The sequence below is a fragment of the Denticeps clupeoides genome, chromosome 3 (assembly GCF_900700375.1).
Source record: "Denticeps clupeoides chromosome 3, fDenClu1.1, whole genome shotgun sequence".
Lineage (NCBI taxonomy): Eukaryota > Metazoa > Chordata > Actinopteri > Clupeiformes > Denticipitidae > Denticeps > Denticeps clupeoides.
In genome coordinates this window covers 22931077-22950515 of record NC_041709.1, presented here as the reverse complement: position 1 = coordinate 22950515, position 19439 = coordinate 22931077, and the positions used below count along the sequence as shown (strand labels likewise).

General features: G+C 41.1%; 1 protein-coding gene across 3 annotated transcripts in view; it reads left to right on the top strand.

The window, feature by feature from the left end:
* The window catches only part of sorcs1 (sortilin-related VPS10 domain containing receptor 1), a 115657-nt gene that overhangs the window by 57870 nt on the left and 38348 nt on the right, over positions 1-19439 (top strand). For all 3 annotated transcript variants that reach the window (XR_003749072.1, XM_028971828.1, XM_028971829.1), the window contains one exon: positions 17860-18018. Coding sequence is in view for 2 of the 3 variants with exons in the window: in XM_028971828.1 (XP_028827661.1) it covers positions 17860-18018 (159 nt within the window). In the remaining variant the exon portion in view is untranslated. The remainder of the gene's footprint in view (positions 1-17859; positions 18019-19439) is intronic.

The window sequence follows — 19439 nt, the reverse complement described above, 5'->3', positions numbered from 1 at the left end:
TGTCTCGACCTGCACTATATTATGGATTGGTGCGTAATGTCCATTGTCCTGCTTTTGTATTGTGGGTTATTTCAGTTTGCACACATTCCCAGTCTTCTCTCTCTGTGTACTTATTGTGAGATGACAATAAAGTTCACTTTGACTTTGAAAAGTGCAGTGCATCCAGAAAGAAACAAAGCTAATATTCATTCCAGCAGTTTCTTCACATCATCATCATCCACCTAATCAACTTACAGATCTCTCCTCCAATTGCACGCAACCTTGGAGTAACTATAGACCACAAACTCTCCTTCTCGACTCACATCACCAATCTTTCCCGCTCATGTAGATTCCTTCTATACAATATCAGACACATTCACCCTTATCTATCAACACAGGCCACCCAGATACTGGTTCAGTCCTTAGTAATCTTGCAACTGGATTACTGTAACTCCCTTCTAGCTGGTCTATCTCTATGTACCATCTGACCTCTGACCTCAAATGCAGCAGCATGACTGATCTTCAACCTTCCCAAATTCTCCCACACCACCCCTCTGCTACGTCCCCTCCACTGGCTCCCAGTAGCTGCACGCATCAGATTCAAAATACTGATGCTGGCCTACAAAGCCAAACATGGAGTAGCACCATCCTACCTCACAGCCCTTATTACACCTCGCACTGCACCTCACACTCTCTGACCCCTCGGTGGTGGAATGAACACTTAGACTAACTTGTAGCTTTCTTATATAAAAAACTGAGTGAATAAAATGATTTTATTCATGGTTTGGGTCCTAGTGAACCAGATGGTACTTCATTGATGGTAACATGAAAGTCGCTCTGGATTAAGTAAAAGTGATTAATTTTCACAGCAGAGCACCAAGTGCACACTCTGCTTTTAACCATCAACCTTGGTGAGCAGTGGGCAACCATTACAGGCGCCCGGGGAGCAGTGGGAGCAGTGTGTGTGGGGACAATGTTCACAGCGTATCACTTTTTCACAATTCTGAAATGGATTAAATTATTTATTTTCTCAAATTCTACAAACACCACCCATAATTCCTTGAAATAGATGTAGTCTGGAGGGCAACATCTTTATGTACTTTTCAGCATTCGTAGTTCTTTCCAAAAGATGCAAGTCGAGATATTGTAAGCACTTATAGATTTTCGTGCAATCAAAGATAGTAGCTTATCCATATTCATGGATCATTCTTGCAAGACACTACAGAACTTAGTGAAAATGTAGCGATTTTTATTAGGATGCTTAGCACAGCACAGGCTGCACACAACAAAATGAGTCCTCTGCTTTTAACCATCACCCTTGGTGAGCAGTGAGCAGCCATGACAGGCACCCAGGGACCTCGCTCACGGGGACCTCAGTGGCACCTTGGTGATTGAGTTTTTTTTTTCCTTACCTGCTTGGTAATTATATATATATCAAACACACACACACACACACACAGTACAGGCCAAAAGTTTGGACACACCTTCTCATTCAATGTTTTTTCTGTATTTTCATGACCATCAAAACTATGAATGAACACATGTGGAGTTATGTACTTATTTTAAAATGTTATATATTCAACACAAAAATCTACAATAAGCACTTGTGGCCACTTTATCTATTTTTTCTTTTAATACTGTCACTAATGTGTTTTTCATTTTCAAGAATGAGGCACAGTGCACAACAGCGCAGTTTTAATACAAAATGGCTTGATGGTCAACAGAGAATCACTATAGCCAAGGTTTGGGAATGTACACAAGATGAGCAACATTGGAGGGATGAAATCTACAGCTTAAGTAATAATTCTAATTAAGTGTAATGGAATACATATGCAGTTAATTAGGTCAGACAAGACAGTGATATGCAAGGACACCACCTGGTGGGCCAGGAGCGCATTTAATTACATCAACATACAAATATGCTAATTTCTTGATTTTGATCTCATGTAAAGTTGGTAAACTGTGAATTATGCCCATATGTTTCTATCTTTTCAGTATGTCTGAGGGTGTGGGGGGTACATCAGTTTTTATTTAATTGATTGTTTGCACATCTGGTAAGGCTGGAAAAAGCCTAAAAAGTCTACAGGGGTCTTAGAAGAAGAAAAATTGTGAACGCTGCCATCACAGCAAATGTTCAACTTTTTGCTTCATGTATCTTATTTCATTATGAAAAAAATGCAAAACTGATTAAATGTGTCCAAACTGTTAGAAAGCAATGACATTTCATCCCATGCACATTAATATTTTATTCACCTGCACTGAAATCTAATCTGCATGAAAAATATTTTTGTTAAATTGCACACACACAAATTCCATTTACATATAAACTTCATACATATGAGCACATGAACTAGACATATCCAATTTTATCTAAATGATACAATTTAAAAAAATAATTTAGATTATTTTTTTTGTCCTCATTAAACACAGGGGCTTTTGTTAAATGTCATAACTGGCTCTTTTCAGCATGTCTGCTTTTGGTTGTGACAGCTTCGGGCACTGTGGCAAACACATATGCCACACTCCTGTAGAGCAGAGTCCCTCTGGTCATTTTCAAAAGGCATGGTCAGATGGTCAACTGGTTTAAATCTGTATGTGTGTGCGGGCAGTGTGTTGCATTTGGTGCTAACATAATAGAAGTGCAGGATAAGAAAAAAATTATAGTAAAGTTGAACATCTGTTGAAATGGACTGGCATATACTCCAAATGACTGCGTTAAGGAGGACAGCTTGGAATTAAAATGGGATAATGAATGGTGATGCACATTAGCATTCCCCCTCAGAGAGCATTACAGTACTACAGCCTACATTACGGCTTTTCAATAGCTTAAAATGCGAAAGAACTAGGTTGTTTTCATGGTTTTGCAATATGTATGTGCATTTTTTCAAAAATCATTAAGCTACTTTAAATACAAAAGGAAACACATAAATTAAACATCCAGTCTGTTCATCCACATGAACATATGACAGGAATCTCACACCCTGTCCAATTTGTATTTTGTGCCAGCTCCAAAGTCAGGAGTTCAATAATCAGCAATGTGAATCAAATGTGCAGCTGTTTGTTAAGTCCAGCAAGCGGCCAGACAGAGAAGCTGTCTGGAAGAAGGAAATTGACTTCAAATACTTCAAAGGGATCAAAAGATTGTACTTGAATCTAATGAAGGGGCTACAGTGGTGAATGCGGATTAAGATTCTGTCCATGGTATAACAGGTTCATTAAGGATCACTAATGGCCAAACAGACTAGTGGAGCTTTAGCAAAAGGAAAGGGAAGCACAAATGAGCTTCCACAAAAATTATTTCAACTGTCAAGCAATGTGAAGTAATAAGATGTATCTTGTCCTGAAAAACTGACATTGGGAAAAAAAGTATTTTTGGACTGTGCAAGTCTTTACTACACATTTCATGTATTTTTTCAGTTTTTTTCTCTCTAAATCTGTCAGACTAGAGTAACTGCATGATGCACAATTGCGGAGCATTGAGAATGTTATGGATAAGAAAGTAAATGGCACAGGTTCAAACCTAACCAGAAACAGTGAGGGCTCTGCACCTGGGTTTTGGACATCCTGGTTTGAAGTGAAGTGAAAGTGAAATGGATTATTAGTCACATGTGACAGCACAGCACCCAGTTCACACAGTGAAATGTGGTCTCTGCATTTAACCCATCCCCTGAGGGAGTAGTGAGCAGCCATGAAAGGTTCCCAGGGAGCAGAGTGGGTGGACTTTCCGGCTCAGTGGCACCTTGATCGTTCGGGATTCAAACTGGCAACCTTCCGATTACATGCCTGTTTCCTTACCTGCTAGGACACCACTGCCTTAAAATGTGCCCTCTGCATTTAACCCATCACCGTAGTGAGCAGTGGACAGACCCTTGCTCATCTCTGCTGCTAGAATACAGGACTGGTCAAAATATTGCATTTATCCTCAATGTAGCCTTTGTGAATTGCACTGAACATTGTCTTGTCTTTTTTTTAGATATATATCCTGTTTGCACTTGTGATCTTGTCCTACATGTGTTCTGTGGCACCACAGCCCCAATGTACTGTGTGTATATGATAGAAAGGACAATAAAAAAAGCAACAAGGCAGTGAGGGAAGGTAAATACTTAAATACATAAACTACTATTAATCTCCCTCGATCTGGGGCTCCACGCAAGATCTCACCCTGCGGGGTCCAAATGATTACAAGAACGGTGATCAAAAATCCCAGAACCACACGGGGGGACCTAGTGAATGACCTTCAGAGAGCTGGGACCAAAGTAACAAAAACTACCATCAGTAATACACTACGTCGCCAGGGAATCAAATCCTGCAGTGCCAGACGTGTCCCCTCCTTAAGCCAGTACATGTACGAGCCCGTCTGAGGTTTGCAAAAGAGCATCTGGATGATCCAGAAGAGGATTGGGAGAATGTCATATGGTCCGATGAAACCAAAATATAACTTTTTGGTAAAAACTACTTGTCATGTTTGGAGGAGAAAGAATGCTGAGTTGCATCTGGAAAAGGACCCGGACGACTGATCCGTGTAAAGCAAAGAATGAGTGGGGCCATGTATCGTGAGATTTTGAGTGAAAACCTCCATCCATCAGCAAGGGCATTGAAGATGAAACGTGGCTGGGTCTTCAGCATGACAATGATCTCAAACACACCACCCGGGCAACGAAGGAGTGGCTTCGTAAGAAGCATTTCAAGGTTCTGGAGTGGCCTAGCCAGTCTCCAGATATCAACCCCATAGAAAATCTTTGGAGGGAGTTACCCAGTGACAGAACATCACTGCTCTAGAGGAGATCTGCATGGAAGAATGGGCCAAAATACCAGCAACAGTGTGTGAAAACCTTGTAAAGACTTGCAGCAAATGTTTGACCTCCGTCATTGCCAACAAAGGGTATATAACATTGAGATGAACTTTTGTTAGTGACCAAATACTTATTTTCCACCATAATTTCTAAATTCTTAAAAAACCAGAGGATGTGATTTTCTGGATTTTTTTTTTTCATTTTGTCTCTTATAATTGAGGTATACCTATGATAAAATTACAGGCCTCTCTCATCTTTTAAGTGGGTGAACTTGCACAATTGGTGGCTGACTAAATATTTCTTTACCCCACTGTACACACTTATATATGAAACGGCGAGACTCCCCCACCCATCCTCACCATATTCTACAGAAGCACCATCAAGAGCATCCTGACCAGCTGCATCACTGTCTGGTATGGCAATAGCAACACAAGAGCACAAGAGCCTACAGACGGTAATGAAGACAGCTGAGAACATCATTGGGATGCTTCTCCCCCCAATACTCAACACATTCCGCAAACGCAGCATCCGCAAGCCCTGCAGCATCGTGCAGGACCTTTCACACCCCTCTCATGAACCTTTCACACTCCTGCCTTCACAAAGAAGGTACTGCAGCAACAGAGCCAGACCTGCAAGGTTGAGGAACAGTTTTTTACTCCCAGGCTGTCCGGCTCCTCAATATGTTGCCCCCAGGACCCACATCACCTCACCTTTAGCCTTAAATCATCTTTTTTTGCAAACTACACATTACAAACTGAACAACAGTACTGCACTCTGCACTTTAATAATTGAAGTATTGCAATTTGCATTTTAATCTCTCATTACCTCATACTGTGCTGCTGTTTTATTATTATTGTTATATTTTGATTCGTTATTACAAATTGTTGCTTTGATCTGTTCAGTGTGTGCAAGTATAGTGGTATATATATGAAAAAATGAATTAATGAATAGATTCATTTTATTCAGTTGACTGAAATGAGTCAATACCTTGAATTAACAATCTCCCGCTTGCCAGATTCACACTGTATACCAATCACATCCTACTCCCCTAATCTTATCTTCATTTAAGGCATCAGCATAGACATACACAATATTCTGAGTACACATAAGGATATATCACATTTCACATCTACAGAAAACATCCATATATGCTAATGGCAAAGTGAACTGCTCTCCAAAATAAGATGCTACAATGAGAATAGTTTGTGGACTCCTTAAACAGAAACAATTATGTATAAACAGTACTGTATAGTACTTAAGGGGCACACTTAAGGTGTCGCATCTTCCTACATTTTATAAAGTGTGTAATACATTTTTACTTCTATGAGAACTTGTTTGGTTGAATGTTTGTTTTGAAAGGTCTATCTAATTGGACACTGCACAGTTTCTTTTTTAATATAAATATAAATCCATGGATTGGATTTCCAGTGTCTCTATGTGACCTTGCCATGTGTGATCACACCAGGAGTTTTAAACATACATACAGTCTTCATAAATAAAGGACAAGTAAGCAACTGCTTCTGGGTTGCTGTCTCCCCAGCTGATCTTGCCCCCTCTGGTCGGCTGGAGGTGGTACATTGCTCGTGACACACCCCCCAGGAGCAGGGAAGGATCCAGAATATCTGGGGAACCCAGGACCGGTCCGCAGGCCCGTAGCCTTCCCAGTCTACCAGACATTCCTGGGTACCAGGTGGTGGTAATGACGGGGGGGTGTGGCAGAAGGGACGAGAAGGCTTTGCAGAGGTGAGAGACGTGGAAAACCGAGCTGACGCATATTGTGCGCACATCAACCACAGGGTTGATGTGTCATGTCACACGGAAAGGACCAATAAAGCAGGATCCCAGTTTTCGGGGGCTGTACGACATGGGCAGTCTTCGGGTGGAAACACAAACCCTATCTCTGGGGGGGTACACGAGGGCATGTCGACGACGGTGGTCCTCCTGTCAGCTGTGTGGTTGAGGGCCCGGTGGACCTGGGACCAGAGCTTGTGGAGTTGGCAGATTCGACTGCTGACTGCTGGAACCGGTCCCTCGATCGTGGATGTTGGGAACCAGGTGGGCTTGAGGCCAGTGACAACGTCGAAGGGAGAACGCCCCGTGGCCGAGAAACAGTGTTGGTTCTGCGTGAGCTCCGCCGAGATGAGGTGTTGGGAGGTGGGTCGGGCCGAACAGTAGCATCACAGGTATGTTCTACCTCCGGGTTGATCCAGGCGGTCTGGCCATTGGATTGGGTATGGTACCCAGAAGAGAGACTGACTGACACCCCCAGTTGTCCCCAGAAGTGACGTCAGAACCTGGGGATGAACTAGGAGGGATAGCAGGTCCACTGGGGGTCCGAACTGCTTGGTAAACAGGCAAAATCAAGGTCGAGAGCAGGCAACAGTCATGGTCAAAAGGCAGGATCAACCAGGCATTTGTAAAGAAGACTATTGTCACAGGGAATTCTCACTTCCACTTCCGGGTCGCTGTCTCCCCGGCTGATCTTGCTCCCTCTGGTGGGCTGGTTGTGGTACATTGGTTGTGACACACAAAGATAAAAATGTTTCAGCAACACCTCTTAAGACGAGCTTACTGTAATGCCAAGGAGAAGGAGCTGAGGTGAAACAGGTTTAAACAGGCCCTGTTATACATTTACATCTAAGGCATTTGGCAGAAGCGATTTACGACGTGCTTCCATATTACCATCGATGAAGTGATCACTAGGACCCCCAACTATGAATACAATTTTTTTCAATAGTTTCTATACATAAGTCAGACAATAACAGAGTTGACCCTTTGATGGTGAAGTGGGTCCTGGGTTCCTTCTGGTTCATTATTATTCTCTGCCTCATGTGGCAAGACCATGCAGGCAGTTTCTGGATGATGAAGGAATTTATACATTGACTAGCCTCTAGAGGTGTCAACCTTATAATCAAATGCCTCGATATCGGTGAATAAGGATGCAGTCCATAAATTTTCTACATGGTCACATAATGTTCTTAAAAACAGTTCACATTTACATTTACGGCATTTGGCAGACGCCCTTATCCAGAGCGACTTACAATGTGCTTAAGTTACCATCGATGAAGAGATCAATTCCGGTTCACTAGGACCCCCAACTATGAATACAATCTTTTTATTCACTCTGTTGTAGATTCTGTGCATAAGTTAGACAATAAGAACGTTACAAGTTAATCTAAATATTCTTTAAAGAGGAAGGTCTTGAGCTGTCGCTTGAAGGTGCTCAGTGACTGAGCTGTTCTGACCTCGAGGGGAAGTTCATTCCACCACCGAGGGGCCAAGAGAAGAGTTTAGATGAATGTTTTCCTTTTACCTTCAGAGATGGAGGGACCAGGCAAGCAGTACTGGAGGCTCGGAGTATACGAGGGGCAGTGCAAGGTGTAATAAGGGCTGTGAGGTAGGATGGTGCTGCTCCATGTTTGGCTTTGTAGGCCAAAATCAGTATTTTGAACCTGATGCGTGCAGCTACTGGGAGACAGTGGAGGGAACGTAGCAGAGGGGTGGTGTGGGAGAATTTGGGAAGGTTGAAGATCAGTCATGCTGCTGCATTTTGTATGAGTTGCAGAAGTCGGATGGAACATAGTGGTAGTCCAGCTAGAAGGGAGTTGCAGTAATCCAGTCTTGAGATTACTAAGGACTGAACCAGTAGTTGGGTGGCCTGGGTAGTTCAGGTCTTGTACACCTGTGTGGACGCTTTGATTTGCTACAATGAGCAGAAAATAGTCTGTGTAGTCCATGCTCATCTGAAGCCACAAACGACAGAAAAATGCCTGGTTCAGATGTCCGTGGGGTCAGGCTAGCACGGACTGAACACAGACCGTTTTTCTGCTCATTTGAGAAAATCTAAAGCCGCTTTCAGACTGAATGCAGCAGCACCACAGGGCTCATGTCGGGGCCATTCAATGCAATGGCATTTTCACCAAATTTCACTAGATTTTTTGAAATTTGAAATTTCCTGGTGACTGAATTAAGCCATAGGTTGAAAAATGCAATAATGTGGCATCCTTTTGTTCTGAAAACATTACACATTCCAAAACAGTATGGAAATCCCACATGATTATTATTATTTTTTTTATTGAGATCTGATCTGTTCTGTGCAAGGAAAGCACACCATAAGGCATACAATTTTGGCTTGATTATTTTTATTTATTTATTTATATTTTTAAAACACATTTCCAAAGAAACATTTATTGACTATCTTAGCTGTTAATCGGCTGGTGATATTTAGGTACATTTTTTTTCTTTAATATTTTTTATGCATAGGCTGAGGGTTTTTAGGCTTACAAAGAGAATAGCAGATGAAAACTCTAGTGCATTTGGGCAAAAACGATCCATCTAAGCTGCAGGCTCAATCATAAAAAATTTACATTCATGTCTGTGTAGCTCTCTGTCAGCATCTGGAGGAAGAGCAATTCAAAAGACAGCCTATTCTCTCTCTCTCACTCTGTGTCATACGCACATCTATATATAGTCACTTTTTTGTGCTCAAAAAGCCACATTACCAGCAGATAACATCCTTTAAATAATTCATTGAAAAGCTGACAATTAGAACAGCATGATTCTGCTGTCACAGCAGAGCCTCGGTGTCAGACCCTCTTCCAGGCTGAATTTTCAAAACCTCCCTGCCCTTCTAATGAATGAACAGCAAGGAGCACATAGCTGTGTGGCATTGCGTGAGTCACTGATATGTCCCTGTCAAAGACCTGCTTCCAAGTCTGCCACAAGATAATTGGCTTGCAACGCTACTACTTTTTGGGTGGTTTAGCTGTAATGTTCCTCCCAGCTACTAGGTTGTGGGCAGCCTTGTAAGTGGTAATTGAGAGATCAATAAATATCAGTATTGACTTTCCTGTGGTCTGCCTCTACAAACAGACATAAAACCCACAAGAACCAGTGATGTCAGGGTTAGACACTAGTTCCTGTGTCTTTTTTCCAAACCATCTTGGGTATGAACGAGTCTTTGAACTGGTTGTCTTGGAATCATTGAGGTTATTACCGATCACACAGGTAACTTAGTAATAAAATCATACTTTTTTATGCAGTTGGTATCCCTGATTGAACCTCATGATAATGCAGAAAAGTGAACTTTCCATATGGGTGAACTTCATGCTGAATTATTTTTTGGCACTTGTTCTGCTGGATTATTCATTAAGTTGGCATGATTGTTGAGTTAACATATGAATATTTTAAATACATTGCTATCATTCAAATGAATGGCAAAATAGAAGTTACAGAGATTACTAATTTTTCTGAAACAAGCTCATAAGACTGCAAACAGAAACCCTGATTGAGGAATGCAGTGTCAGAGTTGGTCATCCATCTCTCAGATGACCCTGCCCTCTTGACACTTCAGGCCATTTTACTGACCATCTGGCTGCCTGATGATTTACTTTGTGATAAATAGTTGACCCATTTTATTTGTAATTTCTCATGAATATTTATAAAATTATTCAAATCAAGAATGAAATATAATATTACTGCACCTGCAATCACTGCAGAAAAAAAATGACATTAAATTTAGAGCAATGTCTAAATGATATATCTTCATTTTGAAGATATATTACTATAAATGATTTGACATGAAAAGTGATCCCAATATTTCTGTATTTCTAATCAGCTAACAGATCAACATGACAAATGGAATTTAAATAGAGGAACAGATAAGCACTAATCATTTGAAAAATCAAATTTTCATTTCAAAATAATTTGACACACTTGACAATTTTGGATTTGTCAGGTTGTACAGATAGGGAACATCAGCATAACATAGTTAAGTAGTAAACGTTCCTATTTCAACATTTTCAGTAATTTGCTTATGTGGACCCACAAGAAGAGCTGATTGAGTGCTATTTTACCCTATTTACCATTGTTAGAAAGAAAACGAAGACAGAATAATGCTGTCTTTATAGCCAACTAATGTAGGAACATTAAGTGGCAGTTTATTGTTGAGAGGAATCAAATTTTTGGCATCAATCAAATAAAGTAACTAAGAATATCTAATTAATAAAAAAGCACTTCTAGTAGAAGCCCATCCAGGATGAAGAGTCTTCACAATGTCAGACAGAAATGCAAAAACTTAATTAATCTGCTCCTCATCCTCAAAATGAATTATGGGCTTTTGGTTTTTGTTTTCTTTTTCCTTATCCAACTTGCCTGTGCCAATGGCCTGGAAATGAATGGGAGGTGTATAAATAAGGGAGATGTTACACCAGTATTACTGCAGCACTTCTTCATATGAAATAAATCTTGGCTACACTGACTTCAAAGTGTTGTCATAGATTATAGATCTTAGAATGATTCCTTCATTCAGGCATTGGCGAGGTGGCACAGACAATGCTGCTGCATGCTGCTTCAGCACAAATCACTTGAAGTTATTTGGTTCAGTATGTTCCCTTAAAAGATTTGTTCTGTTGAAAGAATTATACTCTTGGGTCCGTCAATTAGTATTGGGTGATCAGGACTCTATATGTGAGTTGACATCTCATGTCCCTGTTGGACTTTTCATGCTGTTGTTGCTTTGGGTTTCCTTTAGGTCTGTTCATACGATTATGTTTTTTTTTTCTAAAATGGAAAAATCTCTATCCGATCACACAGATATGTCGTTTCAGGGAACCCAAAAAGGTTATTTTCTTAAAAGGGTTCCAGATTGAATTTCTCTTTTCCGTGTGGATGTCAAAACGGCCTTTTTTGTAAAAATTCTGATTTATTAGTGTGACACTGTGAGCGCCACCTTAAACCACAACTTAAAGGTGGCTGCTAAAATTTACAGTGTCTGGGTTTAAGCACTTGTGTCTATGTATTGTGTATTGTGCTGTTCTGACTGTTGTGTCACAGATTTGCGTTTATTTAGACAGGCACACACTCTGATACATATATACCCAACGCACCAACTCACACACATATTCTAGGGCACACAGTGTTGGGTAAACAGACTATATGCATGTACATACACAAGAACTGGTGTATCCTGAGGAAGGAGGGGTAAAGGAGTGCGGCCTCGTTCCGGGACTCATTTTGAAGAGTTCACGTTTGCTAGAGGTCGTTATCCTTATCAGTAATCATCTGTTTTTAGAGGGTTGAGGTATGTGGTGCGAGTAGGTCTGTTTTAAATAGGTGGAATTATCAGAAATGTTTTGTATGTCTGAAGGAATCTGCATGTACAAGGAGTTGTTTATGTTCATGTGAAAAGCACCCCCGTGTAAACCTGGGTATGGGATGTCCCAATTAAGCATGGGGCTTTATGACCTTTTTAAGGAGGGTACTCCCCCTGCAGGTGGAGGACTGTTGGAGCTCTGTTGAGAGGGTCCATGTTGCTGCTTATGGATTTTATTTTTCTCCAATGGCAGTTAATCCCCTTGGGAACAATAAACATTTTTTTTTCCCCTGAGTTTCACCCTACATTTTGCCTCTCTGCTGCCTCATTCCATCAACCTTCAAGACCATTTATAATTTCTAGAATTAGCACAACCCCCAAACTGACCTAACCCCAAACACGTCATGCCTGCAAACAATGGCAAATAACTGACACGGAATGAGCATGTGTAGGTGGAGACAGAAATCCAGTTGTGGAGCAGTGCAAGGAGGCAGGTGGAATCTCCACCGATATAATCTGTGAACGTTTAGACAGCATCATCTGCAATATCCACGGATATTGGCATTCGTGTGAAAGACACGACAAGGGACAGAAAAGCAGGTAAACGAAATTGTGTATATGAGGCAAAAAGGAACAAAGGTTCCTTTACTTACTTGTAGTGATGGTGAGATGAAGCCTCATGAGGCTTTGCTCCACTTTAGCCAAATGGTTCGAGAAAGGGTTTATTTCTCTAAGCTTCATGTGCATACGACACCACCTACTGGCCAGGTTTATAATTACAAACCATGTATGATTAAATAATTGTTCTACATAAATGATCACGTGTAGGGCTGCACGATTTGGGGAAAAAGACATATTGCAATTATTGAGATCAATATTGCGATATGCGATTGCGATATGATAAAGGGCACTTGCTTGTATATCAATGAAAAGTCGCATACAAATTACTAATAGTGAAATGTTTAATTTCAAAGTGAAACATACAAACTACTTATAACAACTTGAAATGCCCAGTGCTTTCAAAATACAATATTCTACAATATTGGCCAAATATATTCAAAACAATAGTCCAGCCTTAGCTATGAAATGTAATCCCCGGGATCTGGTTTGGAGCGTACAGCCGTTTGTACAGCTCCAAGCAGCACAAGAGTGAGGCATTTTTATCCACGTCTCTCCATAGACATGTATATGCTTCACGCCACAGCAGAGCCTATCGCAATATGGCGGCGACATTGACGTACGTGTACCCATATGTCTATGTAAGTCACAAACCTGAGGTCTCCATTGAACCGAATCGAAAGTCATGTGACCAAACATGTCACATTTAAATCGCAACTTTTTGCATTCATGTAATCGCACAGACTGACATCGCGATTACGATTGTGGTTAGATTAATCTTGCAGCACTAATCACGTGTATAATAAAATATCGTTTAGGTCTATTCTGTGTGAATATTTTCACAAAATGGTAGTATTATATGATATGGCAAGTTGTGTATGCTTGTGTAACTTGGACAATACTGTACAGAACAAGGGCAATTTTATTCAGAAATAACAGTTTCTCAACAATTTTTGGTTTTAAGTGATTGCTTTTTTGACAACCTCTCCGGCCTTTAAAAAACACTCTTTCACATGGCTTAGAAGATGAAGACGTGCCCAAAAATGCCTGAGCAAGATTATAGAATTTGGGGTACAGTCCTTCTTGCCTATCCCAGTACTCAAGAGGGTTTTCGAGCCTGATTATATTTGGCTCTGAAAGGTAGGGCTGGACCTCCACGGTGGCATCTGCTGTTATATTCTGTGTCTTCCATGCCTCCATGATGCTGGTGTCTAAACAATGAAACAGTTTGCAACACAAGAGGAAACCACAGATAATGTTAGTAAGTGATCTAACAGGAATAATTGATCTCAAAATGTAAAATAATACTTCCAGTGACATCATGAGAGGTGGAAGCCTGGGGGATTTCCTCTCTGCTTTGTTTGGACCATATAATGGTGGCACACTCGGAAGTCAGTCGCTTTATTGCCTCAGTGGCTTTTATTTGGCTGAAAAATCCTATTACTTTAAATTGTGGGACATGATTCCAAGAGACAGGCCGAGATTTTTGTCGCAATAGTGGTCTCTTCTGGTGGGAAAGACAAATAGAGTTGGGTGTCATCAGCGTAGGAGTGATAAGAGAAGCCATGTGATTGGATGACCAAGTGAGCGAGTGTATATTGAGAATAGAAGGGGGCCAAGGACAGAGCCTTGTGGAACCCCTGTGGTTACCCAAGAGAGGACAGATGTCTCACCTCCTCATGATACCTTGAAAGACCTGTCTTGAAGATAAGAGGTGAACTAATTTAATACAGTTCCTGTAATTCCTAAATCTGAGAGTGTGGTGAGAAGAATTTCAGGATTAACTGTGTCAAAGGCAGCAGATAGATCAAGTAAGATGAGGACAGATGATCTGCAGGCATCTCTTGCAGCACAAAGGTCATCCACCATTGCCAGGAGGGAGGTTTCAGTCAAATGTCCTTTCCTGAAACCAGATTGAAAAGGCTAAAGCTCATGCTCGTGGAGAAATGAAGGAAGTTGAGCCAGGACTGCTCTTTCAAGAATTTTTGAAAGATAAGGGAGGTTGGAGACTGGGTGGTAGCTATCCAATACAGACGGGTTTAGTGTGGGTTTTTAGAGAAGGGGAGAAATGACAGCCCATTTGAAGCCGTGTGAGTGAAGAATACCTGCCTTGTAGGGAGAACATAATAGGGATCCAGTTTGGAAACAAATGTGTATCCTTCACTATCATGGAGACAAGGGTTTTATCCAGCTCTTGTTTCCTGCTGGCTGAGAATAAATACAGTGTCTATTGCGCAAAAAACACAGGTAACAAACAAAAGTCCACATGGACAAATTGTGCATTTGTAAAATTGTAATTACCTACCTTGTGTGTGTGAAGCTTCAGTTTCCTCCTTATTCTCATGTAAGGCATGATAATGCCTTAGCATGGTTGAGGTGTTGTTATTGTACCCCAACTCCTTGGAACACAATAAGCACCTCACCTTTGACTAAAATAAACAGTGAAAAATACAGTTCTTGAAAAGCAAACATAATACACCTGAAATTATGTTAGATGTAGCTTACATTATGAGTTATCTGCTCAAAATGTTCCCACACAGGGGAAATCCTTCTCTTCCGCTTCACGGAAATGCCCCCTCCACTACTTGATACACGCTCCAAAGCCTCGGTACATCCGGCAACTTACTTGGTTTGAGATGAGCAGAGTTGTTGCAGTCATAGTCAAACAGAGGCGACCATTTTATGGCTTTATAGGTGTCGTGTCACCCCGCTTCCATGTTGCTTCTGGTAACGTGAGCGGATTCACGTGACAGTATGACGGTTGTGCTGCAGCAACTGCAGAACCTCACAAAGCAGCTACAAGAAATTCTCTCTATGGTGCAAATTTGTAGACACAAAAAACTTTGGGTGAAGCACTTTAGGTAAAACCAGGGCGTTACAGGGCCCCTTAAAGATGTGGATTACTCCTGTCCCGGGGATTTTTTAGAAACCAAAAACACGTTTTAGTGAAATGGGTTCTCTGAGTGTCCTGTTTGTATGTTTCCAGCTATCTTGCCATTTATTTTGGTTTATTTAACACCACTTATAGCATGTTCCGGAGCCTGCTCCTATTAACCGGCCTGTTCCAATTAAATGAACCACATGGTGTGACGCCCAGGTCCTGGGCTCACACAGCTGCCGTGCACATGGCTGATTAACAGGACCTCATCAATCTCAGATTTCTCAGAGTACATTCCCTGTACTCCTATTTAATAAATCCCAGCTTTTGTCACAATGTCCTTCACCTGCGCTCCCTTCACCGTTCAGCCCGTTGTCATGACACATGGATTTGACTTTGCAGTTTTGCAACACAGTTAAAAGAAAACGATTTGATCAAGAATTACATTGATTGTCCATTTTTCATTTAAAGTAAATTCTAAGGATTTTTTTTTTAAATATACAAATATCCACTTATATTTATACCCACTTACATACCTGACAAATTTATATGGTGGGGCTTTCACCTTAGCAGCTATTCTTGTGTACAAATCACATTGCCATGAATTGGAACAGTGTCGGCACTTCTAAAGTGGATCCTGTTGTAATTCCTGTGAGTAATGAATTTGCGACACATAAGACCCCTGCTAGAACATAAGTGGCTCATGACATTCTAGAAGCACAGGCAGTGGGCCCAGACTTATCTAATTAGTCAGCATGTAGGTCTGTACTGTTGCATTGTAGTCTACGATTGATGAATTGATGAACTCGTTTTGAGTTCTGCCCTCAATGCCAGCCATTACGATGTATGCTATAACAAATGGTCTCAGCCTCCAGATACTTTGTAATGCTCCTCCTTGGATAACTGCCTCGAGTGCTGGATTAAAATGAGCACTGCTTTCATAACATTCTCATAGCAAATGACTTTCCTAAAGTGCTGGAGAGTACCCAAAGTTCTATAGACCAGTGTATTTATACTCATTCATCTGGGCAAGTGTATATGTTCATTTTCACATTATAGAAGTATGAAAAAAAAAATCAGCATAACTCTGATGCACTGTATTTTTCATGCATCTGTATTTTAGCCAAGCAGAAATAATAATGGGTACTGAATTATATAATGACCCAAACTGCCATTTCTAGCTTCAGCCTATTATTGAATCGGTTGATTCTGAATTATATGTATAATATTCCATATACTCACTAGTTGATAGGCACTTAAAAATCCCATGTGATTACTAAAGTGAGTTGATTTTTTTTGTCATTGTGATACACAGCAAGCACAGCACATGGTACACACAACAAAATGTGTCCTCTGCTTTTAACCATCACCCTTAGTGAGCAGTGGGCAGCTATGACAGGTGCCCGGGGAGCAGTGTGTAGGGACGGTGCTTTGCTCAGTAGGACTTTAGATGTTCAGGATTTGAACCGGCAACCTTTTGATTATGGGTCCGCTTCCATTTTACTGCTTCATCAGCAATCAACAAAATATTATTTATTTTATTCTTAATCCAATTAATATCAATTAAGTAAATTGTTAAATCATTTTTGTGCTGTCATTTTAGAACAGAGAACACCAAATAGGATCTCGCACAACCTTGATTTACATTTCGGCAGTCTTAGCCTTCACCGTTGAAAGCTTCTTTTTTAGTGCCCTCATTCTTTCATACATTTATCTTTGTGTAGTGCCTTGAAGTTTCACATTTTAAACATCTTGATTTTGCCTTGGGTTTATCTGGTTTACATCAATCAGTTATTACATGTTCACATACCTGATATTGAGTAGCCCCCCCTTATGGTCTCAAACCATTTTTTACAGTTTTGTGGAGCAAGTTATCCTGCTGAAAAAGGAAATTGGTTTCAGAGAAGGAATGTGACTGGTCAGCAGCAATGTTTAGGTGGGTCGTACATGTCGAATCCACATGATTGGCAGGACCCAGGGTGTTCCTGCAGAACATTGCTGATGTATAGAAGAAACAGAACCAGAGGCTATGTGACTCTTTTGGCAAAGTACATTCAGAAACAAAATGTTGATTCATCAGAAAGCCAACTTCTTCTATTGCCATGTGGTCCAGTTCTGATGCTCATTTGTCAGTTGTAATGACATTTGTTGGAGGACACAAGTCAGCATGGTACCCTGACTTCTGTTAGTTCTGTTACTTCATAGCCCCATGCGCGACATGTTATGGCTTAATGGTTTATAGATATTACAGCACCTATAAATGTAAAAGAAAAAAATGTAAATGCATGCTACAAAAAAGATAACTGAAATCACAGCCTTCAACCCAGGCAACAAGAACAAAACTTTAATGTGCAAGCACTCTCCTGTTGAACGGGTGTCAAAAGAGCTGCCATGTTTCCATTTTTAATATAGTGCTCCTTGCCCCTTTCACAGTTGAAGAAGAAATATGCTGCATAAGCACAGATCATTTACTATCAAATTTCTTTCTTTCTGTCCAGATCATGTTGCTGACAGATCCAGAAGTGGAAAGCTGCCTGCTCATCAGCTCAGATGAAGGGGCCACATATCAGAAGTACAGACTGAATTTCTACATACTCAGTCTCCTTTTCCACCCTGAACAGGAGGACTGGATACTCGCCTACAGCCATGACCAGAAGGTAACCAATTGCAATTAGCAAGACATCCCCAATAAAAGGTATGGCTCTGCAGGTGGTGACCACAGACCACTTCTCAGTTCCTGTGCTTTCTGGCTGATGTTTTGATCACTTTTGAAGGCTGGTGGCATTTTCACTCTAGTGGTAGCATGAGACAGAGTCTACAACCCACACAAGTGGCTTAGGTAGTGCTGCTCACCCAGAATGGCACGTCAATGCGAGCCGTGGCAAGAAGGTTTAGTGTGTCTGTCAGCATAGTGTCCAGAGCATGGAGGTGCTACCAGGAGACAGGCCAGCAGGTGACGAGTGGGCAGCCATGGCAGGCGCCCGGGGAGCAGTGTGTCGGGACAGTGCTTTGCTCAGTGGCACCTTGGCGGATCGGGATTCGAACCAGCAACCTTCTGATTACGGGGCTGCTTCCTCATTATGGCTAATTTGCTTTTGATAGTTTTATTTGAATGTCTGACTTTTCCCACTTAACCATTGTCTGGAATATTGGAGTGTCATCCGCAGCCTGCTTTATTCATTCAAAAGTATGTTTTTAAATACATCCCACAGATGCTCTAACAGTCTGAGATCTGGAAAAGGTGGAGGCAAGATCAACAACACCAATTCGTTGTGGTGTGTCCAAACCTGTCAAATCGCCATGAAAGGAGATTTAAATTAAACACAAAATAACACGGCTTGACGGCCAAACCAAAACAGAAAAAGATCTCTTGACATGGTGTGGCAAAGTGAACACAACAGCACAGTACAGATAGCTGAGCAGGACTGGGTCCATAGCGCGCTATTTATAACAGGGAACAGGTAGCAGTCACATAAAAAGATTAAAAAAAGCAAATGCTAATCAGTTTTTTGGTCAGGTTCTGATGCTTGTTGGGAAGCAGAGATAGTACTGCATTCCACAGTCCATTAACATGCCTCCAAAAAGAACACTCACAGATCAGGGCAAGATGACCCCTCTAAAGATTATAGAGTTCTCTCTGCTGATCTAAACATAAGGACAAATGGGCCATAAAAATCCAAGACCTCTCTATAAACAGGACACTGGGGCAAAGGTCCGAACACCTGGATGTTAGGATGTCAGGTAAAACCCACATGAAAATCCTTACCTGGATGTGTGCAATTAATGTAGTAGTCAGTAAGTGTGAATCTAGATGGATTTTAAATCATAGGGACACTGCTTACCTCCTGGCCTTAACGCTAAAATCAAATAAACTGTGCATCCAATAGGAGGGAAATGAGACCCAGCCACAGTCCAAAAAGTCCAGGTTGGGAAAGATGAGTGGTCACTTCAGCAGACCTGTTTGTGTCACCACCTCATTAGTCTTTTGCTAATCGTTCTTTTTGGCCAAGCTTACACACCTGACAACCTGGCAGTAAGCAGGTACCCCTTGTGAATAGGATGTAATTGTGAAATTTTA